This window comes from Mya arenaria, chromosome 7 (genome assembly GCF_026914265.1).
Source record: "Mya arenaria isolate MELC-2E11 chromosome 7, ASM2691426v1".
Classification (NCBI taxonomy): Eukaryota; Metazoa; Mollusca; class Bivalvia; order Myida; family Myidae; genus Mya; species Mya arenaria.
The window spans coordinates 29,080,059-29,101,477 of NC_069128.1; the positions used below are offsets into that span (position 1 = coordinate 29,080,059).

The 21,419-nt window shown below is 35.8% G+C and overlaps 1 protein-coding gene across 1 annotated transcript in view; it reads right to left on the reverse strand.

Annotated features, from left to right (window-relative positions):
- Positions 1–4,100: 4,100 nt before the first annotated feature.
- The window catches only part of LOC128241772 (uncharacterized), a 37,344-nt gene continuing 20,025 nt past the window's right edge, over positions 4,101–21,419 (reverse strand). Inside the window, exons 19-26 of the mRNA XM_052958856.1 lie at positions 20,874–21,016; positions 18,888–19,074; positions 17,806–17,925; positions 13,406–13,560; positions 12,315–12,422; positions 10,651–10,765; positions 9,873–9,966; positions 4,101–5,942 (exon numbers count right to left, since the gene is read on the reverse strand). Coding sequence (XP_052814816.1) covers positions 5,810–5,942; positions 9,873–9,966; positions 10,651–10,765; positions 12,315–12,422; positions 13,406–13,560; positions 17,806–17,925; positions 18,888–19,074; positions 20,874–21,016 — 1,055 coding nt within the window. The 3' untranslated portion in view covers positions 4,101–5,809. The remainder of the gene's footprint in view (positions 5,943–9,872; positions 9,967–10,650; positions 10,766–12,314; positions 12,423–13,405; positions 13,561–17,805; positions 17,926–18,887; positions 19,075–20,873; positions 21,017–21,419) is intronic.

The window sequence follows — 21,419 nt, forward strand, 5'->3', positions numbered from 1 at the left end:
CTGTTGAACATTCACTGGAAGTGTATCGAGTTTTGGAATTGTAAACGCACTATTTCAATGCTATTTCTCAGGCCCATTCGTTTTATTTTATACACTAACAAGTCAGGTGAAAGCATTTTGTTTTGTTTCTCATTCTTAAGATGATTACTTAGGCAGAGCTTAAACTTGAATTTTCTAGCGTTCCGTAGAACAGCGAAGAAAATATTGTCTGATGCGGTACAGTTTTATAATGATTAGTTTTATGCACGATATTTTGTACAGGTATGATATTGGCTATTGTTTATTCTACCGAACGACTGTCTTACAGTGCACATAATTTTATTCAATCATTTTGTACTTTTCATAAATTACATATACACACTCATCTCGTATGTCGGCTAGTTCATTTCTGTCATATTGTTATCATATTCAGCAATTGAGGCCCGACGTGGGTACTTGAAACGTTTAACCGGCGGAAAGGGACAAACGGGCACACGTTTCCAGAGTAAAGTCATATTTACATCTGTTTTTTCGTGGGCGATTCGAGTCACAGCTGAATATTTTTGTTACATTCGCAACTGGCCCAATTGCTTAGATACAAGAGTATAATTCTATGAGATTCCATATGCATTTCTGTACAACAAATACATATAAATTACTATTTGTAGCTTGTACATGTCGGTATTGACACAATAACACGCCTGATGAAAGCATTTTTTCTTGTTTCTTTTAATTAAGATGATTATTTAAGTGGGGCTTAGCCCACCAAAGTGTAGTCTTTGCTGATTTGGTATGTTGTGTACCTCAAGTAAAGTGCCTGTTACACCTTGACCCAGTGTGCTCCTAAACGGGGTTCAAAGCTGCACTCTCACAGATTTACCGCTTTGACAACTTTTTAAAAATATTTTTTTTTGAAATGAGCCATGTTTGCAAATATATTTTATAACCAGTGATATAAGACTGCTGACAAAAGCTCAGATCGAAGATTTTCATATTTTCCTTCGAAAATTAATGTTTTATGACTTATCAATTTTGTAATATTTTGTCTGCAGTCTAATATCACTAGTTTCCATGCAATTTTGGTCGGGCGGCTAAGAGAAGTCGCTGGTACGTTAGAGAAAGGCATGCACTCTTTACGCTCAGGCGGCGCAACAAAGGCAGGTAACTCGGGAGGGGGGAGGAGGGTTCTGCTCGTTGTTTAAGGAGGCATGGTCGCTGGAAATGCGATTCGGGCAAAGATGGCTATTTTGCAGATTCTGTTGAACATTCACTGGAAGTGTATCGAGTTTTGGAATTGTAAACGCACTATTTCAATGCTATTTCTCAGGCCCATTCGTTTTATTTTATACACTAACAAGTCAGGTGAAAGCATTTTGTTTTGTTTCTCATTCTTAAGATGATTACTTAGGCAGAGCTTAAACTTGAATTTTCTAGCGTTCCGTAGAACAGCGAAGAAAATATTGTCTGATGCGGTACAGTTTTATAATGATTAGTTTTATGCACGATATTTTGTACAGGTATGATATTGGCTATTGTTTATTCTACCGAACGACTGTCTTACAGTGCACATAATTTTATTCAATCATTTTGTACTTTTCATAAATTACATATACACACTCATCTCGTATGTCGGCTAGTTCATTTCTGTCATATTGTTATCATATTCAGCAATTGAGGCCCGACGTGGGTACTTGAAACGTTTAACCGGCGGAAAGGGACAAACGGGCACACGTTTCCAGAGTAAAGTCATATTTACATCTGTTTTTTCGTGGGCGATTCGAGTCACAGCTGAATATTTTTGTTACATTCGCAACTGGCCCAATTGCTTAGATACAAGAGTATAATTCTATGAGATTCCATATGCATTTCTGTACAACAAATACATATAAATTACTATTTGTAGCTTGTACATGTCGGTATTGACACAATAACACGCCTGATGAAAGCATTTTTTCTTGTTTCTTTTAATTAAGATGATTATTTAAGTGGGGCTTAGCCCACCAAAGTGTAGTCTTTGCTGATTTGGTATGTTGTGTACCTCAAGTAAAGTGCCTGTTACACCTTGACCCAGTGTGCTCCTAAACGGGGTTCAAAGCTGCACTCTCACAGATTTACCGCTTTGACAACTTTTTAAAAATATTTTTTTTTGAAATGAGCCATGTTTGCAAATATATTTTATAACCAGTGATATAAGACTGCTGACAAAAGCTCAGATCGAAGATTTTCATATTTTCCTTCGAAAATTAATGTTTTATGACTTATCAATTTTGTAATATTTTGTCTGCAGTCTAATATCACTAGTTTCCATGCAATTTTGCAAAAAATGGCTCGTTTCTAGAAAAAAAAACCGTTCAATTTATGAGTGTGCAGCTTTAAATTGTTGATTACATAGCTTGTCCTGATACGTTGCACTGTATTTGTAAACTGATCATCAACAATGTATGAAAATAAGACGTAATTAGCACACAGGATGTAATACTTAGAGCATAAGTGAAACAACAATTACACTTTTAATGAAACCTTTAAGTTCAACTTCCGAAACAAGTACACTAACAAGTGATGCTTCAACCCGTCTCTAATTACTTTGTGTTCATTAATGTCTAGTGTCATACTTGATCAGCAATTAGTCTGCTTTCCATGTAAATAATAATGACTCATTTGAATTTAACATCAATGAAATCATTTGTTTTTGGATAGATGAAACTAAACCTGGTTATATGCCTATATATTAAATTGTATCTATATCATTAAGTTCATTCCAAAAGGTAACCTATGCATTGCGAATGTTTCACAGGATAGAAAGTACTTTTGAATATATTTATTATCGGATGCCGGATATCGTGTTTGCGATCAATAGGGGAATGGCACGACGCAAAATAACATGCTATTACTGGGAACCGAACACTATTTCTGCGAAGAATGGAAGGCGGGCAGCAATGAATCATGTACAATACGTGTGTATTTTACACGCCCCCATCGTTCCCCAAAATTAAAACTTGCATTAATTGGCTGGTTTGTGAACTCTTATTGTCCTGTTCCAAATTAAAGTGTTCATGATTACTACATGTGTTGCATTTACTTTATAACTAAATGGCAATAGCAAAGGCAACATATTATCAATAATATATTAACTTTCTAAATAAGTTTTGCCAAATTTCATGAACATTGGTTTAATGGTTAATGTATTGAAACATACACAAATCTCAGGTTTAAGGAGTTTACTGCGTTTATTTCATGTATACACATAAAGTATCCTCAAGTTGTATTGTCGAGTATTCCCACATTCAATTTTCGCTTTCACTAATGATACAAACAATATAAAATATAGCACCTTATATACTGCATATTATTATGTTTGCTATCAATGCATGTCACTCAAAGTGCATTGAAAACTTTTCATATACACTATTAAGATTTCATTTCCATGCAGTTTGCCCATCCGATGGATATCCAGTCCAATGTATGTAATAGTTTTGTGTAGTTTTGGTCCTCTAAACCAATAACGAGCGCGATGCGGGGCCAATTAAGTTGTTTAAAACAACAAGCTAAACAATAAATATCTTAGTGTCAATGCTAACTGCCTCTATACTAATCAAAGCGCATGTGCGAATCGTTAAATTACCCACTTGATATAACAAATCAATGATCAAATTAAAATTTAGAGTTTTTTTTATATTTATAGGTTTTCTTTAATCATTTAATCAGAATCCGTCCGAAGATCTCATAGGTATTATCGTAAACACTAAGTCTAATTCTTGCATTATGTTTGGTCAACAGACACTACAATGTTCTAATGACTCAGCCTACGTGCAGTCGATCAATGAGATAAATTAAATCGTTGAGAGCTGTCGTCAGTGCCAAAACCGTTATGCGATCAGACTTCATGAGGAATTAATTCATTTATAAAGGTCAATCTTATTTGACCCTTTTTCATTTGTTGTACAAATTCCACTAGGAGAAATTACTGTTCCACAAATCTCATTAAAAAATATATGTTGAAATAACTCGCAAGGTTTATGAAATGAGTTTTTAATTTTTTTATGTGGCACGCTGCCGGTGATTTAAGCAACACGAAAGCAGTTGATTCCGCTGCAAACACAAAACAAGAAGTTAAAGGCGCCAAACAATATAAACAAACGAAAACTATTATGATGATCATCCATTCAGAGGAGTAATTTAATTTTAAGATTTTAACAATAAAATGCGATTACATATATAAAGACACAAACACACATGTATATCATGAATACAATGATAATTCCATCAGAATGTACGGTTACAATTTATGTTGTGTTTGCATTTATATAAATAAACTGTTAGTGGAATTTATTTTGAAAAGAAAATTAGCAGGTATACATGTATACAATATTTTGAATTATTGTAGAGTCAACTTAATCTTTCTTTAATCGTTGGGCAACTTCATAAATGATATAATTTAAACATAAAACAATGATAAATTATAATATATCATGTATAACAGGTCTTTTATAATTGCAATTGTGTACCACCAGATGTCTTTCAAAATAATGTCAGATATATACAATATTTTCAACATTTAAATCATGGTCAAGTAGTTTTTTTCTGTACTGTTTGACAACTTCATAAATGATATTATTTTCACATCAAACCATGATAATATATGAACTACGAAATAGTACATGTCTACTTAAAATCAAATGTCAACTACTCGATGTATAAAAAACAAACTGTTAGCTATATACAATATCTTCAATAGTTGTGTGCGTGCGTGTGTGCATGCGTGCGTACGTACGTACGTGCGTGCGTGCGTGCGTGCGTGCGTGTGTGACTGACTGTTTGACAAATTTATGAATGATTGTACTAGATATGAAACAAAAAAGATATAAGATATACGAAGGAGAATAGGCAAGGCAATAATTAATAGGTCTAACACCAAATATATACAATAGTTGAAAAGTCAATATTAATTACTGTTTTTGATTGACAACGTAAATATGAAAACATGCAAATAGAAGCTAAAAGAAGTATAACATGTCTTCTACAATTTCAATGTCTACCAAAACTTCTGTGAAATATATTCAATCAATTCAATGTTCGGTTTGTCAAATCCTACTTCGTGTAATTGCTTATCTACATCCATTCGGAGATCCTCGGCCATATTTATCGAAAACAACCTCGGATGTATATGTACGGTTTGCGTACTCAGAAATTTTAATGTTTAAGTCCGCTGCAAGTAGATCGCGTAGTAATTTAATTTTGCAGTTAAACTTAATGACCTAACTCTTGGTAATCTTAATTATGTTTGCAATACTACACTTCACTGGCAATCAATTTAAACTTAGATAAACAAATATAAGCTAAACTACTACATTTCATTAATGATATAATTCAAAATTTTACGAACTACTTTTACTGATGTACCGGCATACATCCGAGGTTGTTATTGATAAAAATGGCCGAGGAGTTCCGATGATCTATATCATAAATGCAGTACGCAGTCAACAAAAATGAGTTACGTGGAGGAAACTGTAACACTGTGATTTTCCGCAAGTTATCGTCCCTCATAAGTTGACATTCATTTTTTTTTAAAATATCAAATAAATATATCTTAAAATTGCTAAATTTGAAATCATTACACTGTTATACCAAATCAATTGATTCAACGTTTCGTTAACATAATAACCAACCTTGGCATTACTCATTTACGCAGATAATATTACAATTATAATTATATGGCTCTTAAAATAAACAAAGTAAAGCAGTTGTAATATTTTTTCAAATATCTATAACACCACATATTTCGACAGTAATGTTAAATATATACAATCTCTCTCGTTCGGATCGTCAAACACTATTTCCTATAGATGTAGTAATCGTCTTGAGGGGCGGCCACAAACATCTCATCCAGTTCTTCTCTGATGGCTTTGAATGTCGGGCGTTGATCTGGGTCGGCTTTCCAGCATTGCGTCATTACGTCATACCACCTTCAAATAGAAGGAGTATAGTATAGAAACGCGATATGAGAAACAACATGGCGCCATTACGTCATACCACCTTCAAATAGAAGGAGTATAGTATAGAAACGCTATATGAGAAACAACATGGCGCCATTACGTCATACAACCTTCAAATAGAAGGAGTATAGTATAGAAACGCTATATGAGAAACAACATGGCGCCATTACGTCATACAACCTTCTATTGGATTACATATAACATCCAAAAGCTAACTGCAACATATATTAGTATAGAAACATTATATGGTTAACAAAATTGCGACATACTGTGAAATAAACAAAGCTTGCATGAAATGCGCACAATATAGGTGAATCCAAAAAAGGTGTCTGTTTTTTTTTAATTGTTATTCATTATTTTGTTGAAACTTGACTTTAATATTAAAGATAAAAAAAAATAAAAATATATATGAGTTGTACACGTATCAAAACAATTTAGCGATATTTTGGCGCTGTTTAACTGGGGAATTTGCGCCACATATCTATTAATTGAAAACAAAACATTTATAAACGCTAAAAAAAACGCTAATATTTTTTTAATCTGTACACAAATCATATGCTTGTTTTGTTTTGATTACTAAAGTCGGATGAGTTTAAAATAAAAATGCATTACAATATTTTTGTTGCATCAACCTATATTGTGCCCTTCTTAATACATCCATAACGGCACTGCCGGACATAAGTACAGACGTAAAATCTGGTAAACAATTTGACGTCATAAAATTAAGCACTTTTTAAAAACTACACCTGGAATAAAAAACTTACTGTTTTATAAGCGATTTATGTGTAATGTCAAACCAGTCTCACATGTTATAAAAATGTTCTTTTACCATCGCATGTTTAATGTTAAGCAAGACTCATTTGGTATCGCAATGTTTTAGTACATGTGTAATGTTAAGCCAGACTTTTCGCAATGTTATGGTGTATAGAGATTGCTTAACCAGACTCACTTGTTATCGCAATTTCCTGGTGCATATATAATGCTAAGCCAGACTCACTTGTAATCGCAATTTCCTGGTGAATATCTAATGCCTCGCCAGACTTACTTGTTATCGCAATTTTCTGGTGCATATATAATGCTTAGCCAGACTCACTTGTTATCGCAATTTCCTGGTGCATATATAATGCTTAGCCAGACTCACTTGTTATCGCAATTTCCTGGTGCATATATAATGCTTAGCCAGACTCACTTGTTATCGCAATTTCCTGGTGCATATATAATGCTTAGCCAGACTCACTTGTTATCGCAATTTCCTGGTGCATATATAATGCTTAGCCAGACTCACTTGTTATCGCAATTTCCTGGTGCATATATAATGCTAACCAGACTCCCTTGTTATCGCAATTTCCTGGTGCATATATAATGCTAAGCCAGACTCACTTGTTATCGCAATTACCTGGTGCATATATAATGCTAAGCCAGACTCACTTGTTGTCGAAATGTCCTGGTGCATATATAATGCTAAGCCAGACTCCCTTGTTATCGCAATTTCCTGGTGCATATATAATGCTAAGCCAGACTCCCTTGTTATCGCAATTTCCTGGTGCATATATAATGCTAAGCCAGACTCACTTGTTATCGCAATTTCCTGGTGCATATATAATGTGTAGCCAGACTCACTTGTTGTCGCAATTTCCTGGTGCATATATAATGCTAAGCCAGACTCCCTTGTTGTCGCAATTTCCTGGTGCATATATAATGCTAAGCCAGACTCACTTGTTATCGCAATTTCCTGGTGCATATATAATGCTAAGCCAGACTCACTTGTTATCGCAATTTCCTGGTGCATATATAATGCTAAGCCAGACTCACTTGTTATCGCAATTTCCTGGTGCATATATAATGTGTAGCCAGACTCACTTGTTGTCGCAATTTCCTGGTGCATATAATATGCTAAGCCAGACTCCCTTGTTGTCAAAATGTCCTGGTGCATATATTATGCTTAGCAAGACTCACTTGTTGTCGTAATGTCCTGGTGCATGTATATTGCTTAGCCAAACTCACGTATTATCGCAATTTCCTGGTGCATATATAATGCTTAGCCAGACTCACTTGTTATCGCAATGCTCTTATCAATTAGCGGGGTCAGCAATGGGGGATGGGGGGCGCAACCGACGTGCACCTCCCCCCCCATTTTTTTTAATGTCATTATATCAGAAAAAGTAATAAAATACGCTTAAAATGCTCCAATTTTAAATAGAAATAGTTTCGGTTCTGAAGGAGGGGTGTATGTCAAATATTGGCGCCACTAAGTTACGCCCCCTCCAACGTCAATTCCTGGATCTGCTCCTGATGTTTATATACAATGCTAAGCCAGACTCACTTGTTATCGCCATGTTCTTATACCGTTTGATGTATAATGCTAAGCTAGACGCAGTTGTTATCGCAATGTTCTTATACCGTTGCATGTCCAATGCTAAGCCAGAGCCAGTTGTTATCGTAATGTTCTTATACCGTTTCATGTACAATGCTTAGCCAGACTCACTTGTTATCGCCATTATCTTATACCGTTTCATGTTTAATGGAAAGCTAGACGCAGTTGTTATCGCAATGTTCTTATACCGTTGCATGTCCAATGCTAAGCCAGAGCCAGTTGTTATCGTAATGTTCTTATACCGTTGCATGTACAATGCTTAGCCAGACTCACTTGTTATCGCCATTATCTTATACCGTTTCATGTATAATGCTAAGCTAGACGCAGTTGTTATCGCAATGTTCTTATACCGTTGCATGTCCAATGCAAAGCCAGAGCCAGTTGCTATCGTAATGTTCTTATACCGTTGCATGTATATTGCTTAGCCAGACTCACTTGTTATCGCCATTATCTTATACCGTTTCATGTATAATGATAAGCTAGACGCAGTTGTTATCGCAATGTTCTTATACTGTTTCATGTATAATGCTAAGCCAGAGCCCGTTCTTATCGTAATGTTCTTATACCGTTGCATGTACAATGCTAAGCCAGAGCCAGTTGTTATCGCAATGTTCTTATACCGTTGCATGTCCAATGCTAAGCCAGAGCCAGTTGTTATCGCAATGTTCTTATACCGTTGCATGTCCAATGCTAAGCCAGAGCCAGTTGTTATCACAATGTTCTTATTCCGTTGCATGTTCAATGCTAAGCCAGACTCACTTGTTATCGCCATTATTTTATACCGTTGCATGTCCAATGCTAAGCCAGAGCCAGTTGTTATCGTAATGTTCTTATACCGTTGCATGTACAATGCTAATCCAGACTCACTTGTGAGCCTTATGTTATTATATCCGACTCAGCCGGTATTACAATGCTCTTATACCGTTTCATGTATAATGCTAAGCCAGACTCACTTGTTATCGCAATGTTCTTATACCGTTGCATGTCCAATGCTAAGCCAGAGCCAGTTGTTATCGTAATGTTCTTATACCGTTGCATGTACAATGCTAAGCCAGACCCAGTTGTTATCGTAATGTTCTTATACCGTTGCATGTACAATACTTAGCCAGACTCACTTGTGAGCCTTATGTTCTTATATCAGACTCAGCCTGTATTACAATGCTCTTATACCAATGCTAGTATAATGTTTAGCTAGACTCAGTCGGTATCGCAAAGTTCGTATACCAATGCTAGTATAATGTTTAGCTAGACTCAGTCGGTATCGCAAAGTTCGTATACCAAGGCTAGTATAATGTTTAGCTAGACTCAGTCGGTATCGCAAAGTTTGTATACCAAGGCTAGTATAATGTTTAGCTAGACTCAGTCGGTATCGCAAAGTTCGTATACCAAGGCTAGTATAATGTTTAGCTAGACTCAGTCGGTATCGCAAAGTTCGTATACCAAGGCTAGTATAATGTTTAACTAGACTCAGTCGCTATCGCAATGCTCTTTATACCAATGCCTTTTTAATGTTAAGCCAGACTCACTTTTTATCGCACAGTTCTGGTTTTGGAAGCCTGTAACCGGATTTCAGTCTTCCTGGGATTTCCCTTCCTCCAATCTTTTCATAGGGAGCATCACCTGTTAATAAAAATCACTTTTTAAGATTTTTACAAAAAATAGCTTTTTGACTGAGACAACTTTTTTATGGTAATTGGGTTAAAAAAGGATATCTATGAATGACCATTTAAAACAAAATTTCGTAAACGTGTTCACCAATTTTGTTTTGAATGACCGTGAATGTGTTCTATTGATATCATTAACACATAGTTTATCATTTTAACGCTAAGTATTTATTACAATATATAAATACCATTTTCACATTGGCGACGTCATAATTTATAAAAAAAAATATACTTATACAAAATAAACAAAAATTACTACTAAAGTTATTTAGAAAAGGACTGTTTTGACTAATTAGGTTAGATACAACCTAATACAAGTTTAGGAAATCGGTCTGTTCTTGACACATGTCCACTTCCAATGTTTAATGTAACCTGAGAATCCGACTTTTATCCTTTCATTTCTTTAGGTCGTCAACGACATATCAAATTCATAAACATATGGATTTATCTAGGTACATTTGTCTATTTCTGCGCAGATGATGACTAAATTATCATTTTTGTTCAAGGAGTCTACGAAGCATTTAATATGCAATAATCTGCATGGATTGTGTCCCAAGTGTTTAAATAATTTCTAATGTCAAAGGAAGTAACTGACATTGAATCCTATTTTTGTATAATACGTCATCATAAAAACACTCACCGACAGAGAATATTTCCCATGACACAACGCCGAACGACCAAACATCGCTTTTCTCTGTCGCATTCTTTGTTGTCTTCAAACATTCTGGAGCCATCCACTTGATTGGAATGCGCTCCTGGATGAATGCGGTGAAGTCGTTCATTTCAAATAAAAGAAGACGTAATATTTTTTTTTATATAAAATGAGATATGAGGGTATAAATTATCAATATGTGCCAAATTCAATCTTATTTGCATGCATCATAGACTTTCATTATTATTTAGGTCAACATACAGGTACAAGGTAAAAACTATTTGCTACGGCATTCTTAGATCAGATTAAGGCCAATAATAAATACCACCCAAAATAGTTTCAAGATAAGTAAAATTAAAAATACTGAATAAATTATTGATGCATACATAATGGTATAAACATGACACAAAAAAGTCAGTATTACATACCAAACATGTAACCGCAATTTTGATTGGTCGAAAGGTGACACATGAGGCGTTAGCAAAATGTAACATAAAATATGAAACATGATAATGACGCCTCATTTGCTATGTTTTATTTTCATAAAAGCGTTATAAAAACTACAAAAAAACGAAAGTTTGGATATATGTTAATTGCTGATGTGATTCAATATCAAGTCATGTACTTTCTTATATCATTGTTCACATTGACCGCTCAATCTGTTAGGTGTAATCTTTGAATGTATATTACTACATTAGTTATCTATTTTGCAAATTATTTTGGTATGTAAAAGAATGACAGAAATGTAGCTGGCCAGTCAGCTTATTTTGAACTCAGGTTCGAGTTCTCGGTCAATAGCACTTGAAAAGTCGGCAAACAAATCATTAAAATATTGACTGAAATAGATTCCTGTTACTGTATGACATGGAAATAGATAAAATAAGGTTTAGTGAGCATGAACAACCATTATTCTGACATTGCCTCGCTTATACACATATCTACGACGTAAACACTTGGCACATTGATATATAAAGTAAATGCATTTGAATAGATACGCAACTCAGATGAGCATGTACAATACCAGTGACCGAAATATAGAGTGACAATATAAACTACAAGGAACGCTTTAATAAAGTCTGAACCACGGAAAGTCAAAATTAGTTTTATAGTAAACACAACTTACGCGAAATAAGGTTCCAGGTTATTGTTGTTGTATAGAAAACTGCGATTGTGTAAATTAATTTAAAAAATCATAGATACTACAAAGTTTCCTTTTAGAATTTGGAACTGGAAGTATGAACTTCCTGTGCTTCAATATTGTATGTTTTTCAGTGAAATGAGGAAGTTAAAATCACCCGAATACAATAATGATTTCCGCTGTTTTTCGACTAGTATCTTAAAGTTAAATAATTTGCAACTATAACTTGCAAATTTTACAGATATTTTGAACTTTAAGCTTTCAACTTCGGAAGTTTTCTTCAAAATTATGGAAGTTTTTGTACTTCAAGGAATCATTTTTTGGAATTTTATCCCATTTCTAGGGAGTAATATACTTCCAAACTTCCTTTTACGGAAGCCCTGTACAGTATTACAAAGTTAAAGTAACTTATTATATTATTATTTTTGTGTGTGTGTGTTCCCAAAACTGGAAACACAAAAATATAATTTAAAAATAATTTTTGCTTGTCGCTGATCAAACTATCTGTATTTACGCGTTTTCCACCCTGTTCGTCCACGTCCATGGGTCCAAAACCAGCAATCTTAACTTCAAAAGCGTTGTCGAGTAGAACATTCCGTGCTGCCAGTCGTCGATGGACAATCTATAAGGTAGAAATACCTCTTTAGACGAACATTTCACCTTAAATGTCGTGATCATTCTGTTTCAAATTTTGCCGGGAGATGCGAACAGGATTCAAACTAATTCCCATTAGGTTTTTGCTTATTATTTTAGACCGACTGTGACGTAAACTATTACATGAAGATCTCAGAAATCCCTTCAAATCCTTTTCCTTGATAGTGCCAAGTACAAGTGTCCTGTTCACTGTTTTGCTTTTCAATTTTTTGCTTAATATTTACTTCTTTAAAAGTATTTATATTTTAGATAGGAATTATCTTTATGATAATCAGAATTAACATTTTTTTATTTATCAAAATCTGATTTAAGTATGAATTTTTACTATTGAAATAAGCTACTTAAGCCTTTTAAACCGAAGAAATTGGGGCAATTATTATTATTATTATTATTATTATTATTATCATTATTATTATTGTTTTTAGTATTATTATTTTTATTTAACATTTTCTGTACAATACAGAATATATTTGAGATTATATTTATAGATATAGAATAAAAAGGTCATTTAACAATGTTCAGTATAATACGGAATATATTTTGATATTTTGGACTCGAACACAGCTTAAAAACTCATCTAATAAGACTTTCCAGGCTGTGTACTCGTTCAAATATAAATCCATTTTGTACAAAACAATGTTAATTAACCTATAAAACTCTATATGGTTTGTCTAGTATTATGTGTATCTTGGTGTCGATATGGAAGATGTTGAACGTCATGCCTTAAAATAAGTTCGCCTTACATATTTTGTTTCCAATCTTGTCACCATACCAATCGGTTCAATAGTAATATGAACATATTTTTGAAACATATATACACACAGGGTTGCATAAGGTAATAAACCTAAACAAACATTCGCAAGATTGCAATAATATATATGACAGCCGGTCATATCATAATTAGCACATGGATTTAATTGCATATCAACATTTTATTTACGTTAAATATACCTCTTTTCCAGCCAAGTACTCCATGCCGCGGGCTACACCAAGGCCAAACCTGTATAGTATTTCCTGTGACTCCAAGGTCAAGTTGGATTTCATTGTCTGCAGATAGTCACTAAGTTGCCCGTTAGAGCAGTATTCATATATGATGAACGGTCCCACTAAAAAGGAAAACGATGTTTAGTGAATTGTCCAAAGGCATTACCATCGACGAGTGGAGCACCACGGCGAATTTTCATCGAAAACACTATCGGATGTATGCCGGTGCATAAGTAACGGTAGTAAAAATAATAATAATAGAAGGGAAATGTTTTTTGGTTAAGTATGCAAGAGCACGATCCTTCTGAAGCACAAAACATCTTTGAACAAGGTAACCGCAGCCAAGGCTCGACTTAATCAAGAATGATCTTTGATATCTTAGCTTGATACAGAATGTTCATTGATATCTTAGCTTAATATAAAATGTTCATTGCTATCTTAGCTTAATACAGAATGTTCATTGATATCTTAGCTTAATATATAATGTTCATTGATATCTTAGCTCAATACAGAATGTTCATTGATATCTTAGCTTAATACAGTATGTTCATTGATATCTTAGATTAATACAGAATGTTCATTGATATTTTAGCTTAATACAGAATGTTCATTGATAAATTTGACTAATAGAGAGTGTTTATTGGCTGCTCGGCTTTAAAGAGAGAGAGTGTTTATTGGCTGCTCGGCTTTAAAGAGAGAGAGTGTTTATTGGCTGCTCGGCTTAAAAGAGAGAGAGTGTTTATTGGCTGCTCGGCTTTAAAGAGAGAGAGTGTTTATTGGCTGCTCGGCTTTAAAGAGAGAGAGTGTTTATTGGCTGCTCGGCTTAAAAGAGAGAGTATTTATTGGCTGCTCGGCTTAAAAGAGAGAGAGAGAGTGTTTATTGACTGCTCGGCTTAAAAGAGAGAGAGTGTTTATTGGCTGCTCGGCTTAAAAGAGAGAGAGTGTTTATTGGCTGCTCGGCTTTAAAGAGAGAGAGTGTTCATTGGCTGCTCGGCTTTAAAGAGAGAGAGTGTTTATTGGCTGCTCGGCTTAAAAGAGAGAGAGTATTTATTGGCTGCTCGGCTTAAAAGAGAGAGAGAGTGTTTATTGACTGCTCGGCTTAAAAGAGAGAGTGTTCATTGGCTGCTCGGCTTAAAAGAAAGAGAGAGTGTTTATTGACTGCTCGGCTTTAAAGAGAGAGAGAGTGTTCATTGACTGCTCGGCTTTAAAGAGAGAGAGTGTCCATTGGCTGCTCGGATCAAAAGAAAGAGAGAGTGTTTATTGGCTGCTCGGCTTAAAAGAGAGAGTGTGTTCATTGGCTGCTCGGCTTAAAAGAGAGAGAGTGTTCATTGGCTGCTCGGCTTAAAAGAGAGAGAGTGTTCATTGGCTGCTCGGCTTAAAAGAGAGAGAGAGTGTTCATTGGCTGCTCGGCTTAAAAGAGAGAGAGAGTGTTTATTGGCTGCTCGGCTTAAAAGAGAGAGTGTTTATTGACTGCTCGGCTTTAAAGAGAGAGAGTGTTTATTGACTGCTCGGCTTTAAAGAGAGAGAGTGTTTATTGACTGCTCGGCTTTAAAGAGAGAGAGTGTTTATTGACCGCTCGGCTTAAAAGAGAGAGAGTGTTTATTGGCTGCTCGGCTTAAAAGAGAGAGAGTGTTCATTGGCTGCTCGGCTTAAAAGAGAGAGAGAGTGTTCATTGGCTGCTCGGCTTAAAAGAGAGAGAGTGTTCATTGGCTGCTCGGCTTTAAAGAGAGAGAGTGTTTATTGGCTGCTCGGCTTAAAAGAGAGAGAGAGTGTTCATTGGCTACTCGGCTTAAAAGAGAGAGAGAGAGTGTTTATTGGCTGCTTTGGCTGCTCGGCTTCAAAGAGAAAGAGTGTTCATTGGGTGCTCGGCTTAAAAGAGAGAGAGTGTTCATTGGCTGCTCGGCTTTAGAGAGAGAGAGTGTTCATTGGCTGCTCGGCTTAAAAGAGAGAGAGAGAGTGTTCATTGGCTGCTCGGCTTAAAAGAGAGAGAGTGTTCATTGGCTGCTCGGCTTTAGAGAGAGAGAGTGTTCATTGGCTGCTCGGCTTAAAAGAGAGAGAGAGTGTTCATTGGCTACTCGGCTTAAAAGAGAGAGAGTGTTTATTGGCTGGTCGGCTTTAAAGAGAGAGAGTGTTCATTGACTGCTCGGCTTTAAAGAGAGAGAGTGTTTATTGACTGCTCGGCTTTAAAGAGAGAGAGTGTTCATTGACTGCTTGGCTTTAAAGAGAGAGAGTGTCCATTGGCTGCTCGGCTTAAAAGAGAGAGAGAGTGTTTATTGGCTGCTCGGCTTAAAAGAGAGAGAGAGTGTTCATTGGCTGCTCGGCTTAAAAGAGAGAGAGTGTTCATTGGCTGCTCGGCTTTAAAGAGAGAGAGAGTGTTCATTGGCTGCTCGGCTTAAAAGAGAGAGAGTGTTCATTAGCTGCTCGGCTTAAAAGAGAGAGAGTGTTCATTGGCTGTTCGGCTTAAGAGAGAGAGAGAGAGAGAGAGAAAGAGAGAGAGAGAGATAGAGAGAGAGAGAGAGAGAGAGAGAGAGAGAGATTCATTGGCTGCTCGGCTTTAAAGAGAGTGTTTATTGGCTGCTCGGCTTTAAAGAGAGAGAGTGTTTATTGACTGCTCGGCTTAAAAGAGAGTGTTTATTGGCTGCTCGGCTTTAAAGAGAAAGAGTGTTTATTGACTGCTCGGCTTTAAAGAGAGAGAGAGAGTGTTTATTGGCTGCTCGGCTTAAAAGAGAGAGAGTGTTTATTGGCTGCTCGGCTTAAAAGAGAGAGAGTGTTCATTGGCTTCTCGGCTTAAAAGAGAGAGAGTGTTCATTGGCTGCTCAGCTTTAAAGAGAGAGAGTGTTTATTGGCTGCTCGGCTTAAAAGAGAGAGAGTGTTGATTGGCTGCTCGGCTTAAAAGAGAGAGAGAGTGTTCATTGACTGCTCGGCTTTAAAGAGAGAGAGTGTTCATTGGCTGCTCGGCTTAAAAGAGAGAGAGTGTTCATTGGCTGCTCGGCTTTAAAGAGAGAGAGTGTTCATTGGCTGCTCGGCTTAAAAGAGAGAGAGAGAGAGTGTTCATTGGCTGCTCGGCTTAAAAGAGAGAGGGTGTTCATTGACTGCTCGGCTTTAAAGAGAGAGAGTGTTTATTGGCTGCTCGGCTTAAAAGAGAGAGAGAGTGTTTATTGGCTGCTCGGCTTTAAAGAGAGAGAGAGAGAGTGTTTATTGACTGCTCGGCTTTAAAGAGAGAGAGTGTTTATTGACTGCTCGGCTTTAAAGAGACAGAGTGTTCATTGGCTGCTCGGCTTTAAAGAGAGAGAGTGTTCATTGGCTGCTCGGCTTTTGATAGAGGGTGTTCATTGGCTGCTCGGCTTAAAAGAGAGAGAGAGTGTTCATTGGCTGCTCGGCTTTAAAGAGGGAGAGTGTTCATTGACTGCTCGGCTTTAAAGAGAGAGAGAGTGTCCATTGGCTGCTCGGTTTAAAAGAGAGAGAGAGAGTGTTCATTGGCTGCTCGGCTTAAAAGAGAGAGAGTGTTCATTTTATGCTCGGCTTAAAAGAGAGAGAGTGTTTATTGACTGCTCGGCTTAACAGAGAGAGAGTGTTCATTGGCTGCTCGGCTTAAAAGAGAGTGTTCATTGGCTGCTCGGCTTTAAAGAGAGAGAGAGAGTGTTTATTGGCTGCTTGGCTTAAAAAAAGAGAGTATTCAAAGAGAGAGAGTGTGCTCGGCTTTAAAGAGAGAGAGTGTTTATTGGCTGCTCGGCTTAAAAGAGAGAGTGTTTATTGACTGCTCGGCTTTAAAGAGAGAGAGAGAGAGAGTGTTCATTGGCTGCTCGGCTTAAAAGAGAGAGAGAGTGTTTATTGGCTGCTCGGTTTTAAAAAGAATGTTCATTGATAGCTTGATTTATTAGAGAGTGTTCATTGACTCTCGTTCATAGTCGGCGTAATAAAATATGTTCATTGATAGCTCGGCGTAACAGAATGTTCATTTAAAGCTTGGCGTAATAGTGAAGGATCATAGATAGCTCTGCGTAACAGAATATGTTAGTTGACTGTTTGGCTTAATAGGGAATGTTCATTTATAGCTCGGTGTAATTGAAAATACTCATTCACTACTCGGCTTAATTGAGAATACCTGATGACATACATGATAAGAGCAATTTTGACAAGGCCATCTTCATGATTCATGTTTAACGTAGAAATGTAGGACACATGCCTTCAGCTTGTTGTGTTTAATCAATAAATTCCCATAAAGAACAAGCATTTATCGAAATGGGGGACAAACGATTGCATATAGCTCTACGAAAACACAAGAAACTCAATTTCATGAAATGTTTATAATGATAAATAATAATGAATACTATTTATAAATAAAAGCGTTATTCAAAGATACTTACTGACTATGTCGTCGACAACTGCTCCAATAAACTTGATTACATTTTCATGCTTGCCAACGACGGTAGAGAAGTAATTGATTTTGGCTTTCATTAGATGTTCGTCTTGTTTTGAATATTCACCTATAAAAAACAGAGTTTTTGTGCACGATCAAACTTTAATAAATATATTTTATTTCAGGTAGCAATTAGGTAACACAAGCAATATTTAATATAATATATTCGTTGAACAAATACTCTTTTCAGATATCATATTTTTACAATAACATATCAGGGTTTGTTTTGAATTGTGTACTGATATACTGACTATTCATAACACTTTAAAACGAATTTTAAAACTCGTAGGGTTGCTACCATTCGTAACTCCACGGCCATTTTCAATCGAAAACAACCTCGGATGTATATGAACGATTTACAATGTCAAAAAATCGGGTCCGATGCAAGTAGATCGCGTAGTAATTTAATAGGCAATTTTTAAGACTTAAATCTTAAGAATCTTTATTATATTTGCAATAATACACTTCACTGGCAATCAATTTAAACTTCGATCAATAAATACAAGCTAAAACACCACATTTAATTAATGATATAATTCAAACATTTACGAACTACCTTTACTGATGTACCGGCATACATCTGAGGTTGTTGTTGATAAAAATGGCATTCGGAACTCCTCGGCCATTTTTTTTCGAAAACAACCTTGGATGTATTTGGACGGTTTACATACTCAAAAAAGAAGTACGTTTAAGTCCGCTGCAAGTAGATCGCGTAGTAATTTTATTTAGCAGTTAAACTTTATGACTAAACTCTTGGGAATCTTAATGATGTTTGCAATAATTAACTTCACTGGCAATCAATTTAAACTTAGATCAATAAAAACAACTCTATAACACTACATTTAATTAATGAAATAATTAAAAAAATACGAACTACTTCAACTGATGTACCGGCATACATCCGAGGTTGTTTTCGAAAAAAATGGCCGAGGAGTTCCAAATGATAAAATGGATGAGGAGTCCTGAATAGGTTGGTACCAGCTATAGTTAAAGCATGGCTATATTCACGCATGAAACGCGATTACTTACTTTTAAGAACCTTTGCTATCACTGTGTTACAGTTGTTTGCGATGGACGCCGTGTAAATGTCAGCAAACGTCCCTGATTTAATGATACTTTGCAAACTAACGTCATTTCGAGCTAGTTGCCAAGAATCAACATCTGCGTAGTCCATGTCACCGTAGATGTACATAGAGTTATCATGAGACCGAGAGTTCTGAAATATTTAATTTAACATAATTAACAACAACAACAACAACGACGACGACGACGATGAGATTTTTGGTATGACGGTGAATTTAAATAGCAAATAAACAAACAAGAAACGGTGGAACCGAATTTTAATTTGCAACTGTTATTAACAACATTCAATCATAAATTAAACAAAAGTCTATTCATGGACTTGAAAAAATAATGTACAATAAATAAGTAAAGACATTCTAAACAAACTTTGTCACATATAAATATGACTAACACAAATTCAATTGAACAATATAATACTAGCTACATTTTGGCATTTAATGAATTTGCAAAAACAGTTCGTTGACTATGAGAGTCCAATTAAAAAGCGACTGCAATGCCACGTACCTATAAACCATAAATTGGCAACTGCCCGATATCAATGAAACGATAAGAAATAATAATTTACCAACAATCCTTAGCGCGCGCTCTGCAAATATCGGAAAATTCCGCCGAATCTCCGATCGGTGATTAACGGCGATATTCGGTTATTTCCGCCAGCTTTGTTGATAATAATTATTTTTGAACACCGATCGACATGTCGCATGTAATATGTTTGAAGTTTGTCGTTAATGTATTTTCTTTAATTATCGAAGTATTAATCAGGACCTAATAAGCTCCTGGTTAAGTTTATATTTAGTTCTAATTAACGTTTTCCTACATGTATATATTCGGCCGATATCGGACGTCTCGAAAATGACCACACGGTAATTTTTCGGAAGGAAATCGCGCTGCACGCGTGAGTTCAAGCTAATCGCATTAACACAGACGAGAGTTGTCAATCCAAGGTTTATAGGTTTATAGCAATGCTAATCACTCGTACTCGTTCAAACATTTAAAAAAGCTGCATCTTAAGGATTGTTGTGTGATGGATATTCTCAGAAGTTATATGAAACCTGTAGTAATCAATATTTAAGAAATATTACACACCACTGATGGTCATATGACATTATAAGGACCGGTCAGTCAGCCCCCAAAGGTGTATTTGGACAGAGGCTTTAGCCGAGGTCCATTCACCTTCGGGGGCTGACTGGCCGGTCATTATAATGCCATATGGCCCGAAAAGGTGTATAATATTTCTCATATTATACCGAACACTCTTTTATCATCTAATGATTTTAAAGCGCCTTTGATGTGTTTTATTTAACACATCTAATAATGTTTACTTGCGAAAAAAAATGTCGTTGTGAAAATTGCAAGCAGCACTAACCAGTTTTATGACGTCAGCGGTCCATATTATATGACATCAGCGGTACATATTATTGTTATGGCGAGGTCCGGACCGGCCAAAAAACACATTTTTTTTTATTAAAATACATCGATATACGGACCGATAAATTGTATAAACAGTAAGAAGGAACACATTTATGTAAGGTTTAATATATGAGCACGAGTTAATAACGTCAGCGGTCAATATCATGTTTTTGGCCGGTCCGGACCTCGCAGAAAATAATATGGACCGCTGACGTCAAACAGATGCTTTGTACGACTAACTAAACATTTATTGCTTAGTTCAATAAAATTCATCAAAAGCGCTTTCAAAGTATTCAATGGTAATATTAAATGTTCGGTATAATTTAAGGAATATAAAACACGATTTCGGGCCTCATGTCATTAAAAGGACCGGCCAGTCAGCCGCCGAAGGTGAATGGACCTCGGCAAACAAAGCGGTCCATTTATACCTTAGGGGACTGACTGGCCGGTCCTTATACTGTCATATGACCCACAGTGGTGTGTAATAATTATAAAATATACAAATACTATGCATATACTTACTTTACTGCGAACGACAAAGCCAGCCATTGATGACCTATACCTGACCGATACTGCTTCAAGTCCTCGTCGTATCGGCTTCATATGACCTCGCCGATACATGACCACAATAATTGCTATCAACACTGCGATAACCACTAATACACCTTAAATGGGTTTAATGGGTGTTATAGTAAACCAATCGAATGCCAATTCAATGAATATATATCTATTTATAAATAACAATAAATTTATAAATTGTATACACAAAGTTAAGAAAAAGTAAAAAGAAGATGTCCCAGATCTTTTTTAAACAAATATCCCGAATAATCTAAAAATCAGGACATATTGATAATGGTATTGCGCATAAGAAATGACAACTTGTATTACGTGCAAACTTGTACGAGTCTTTATAATGGGTTTTCCATTTGATTATTAAAGCAACTGTACACCAGATGATCAATTTGCAAGAAAAAAAGAAAATTGTCGAAAACTAATGAAAACTAGGTATTAATGTATACACTGCATTGAAACTTACCAACTGAAGTACCACATAGTTTACAATTTATT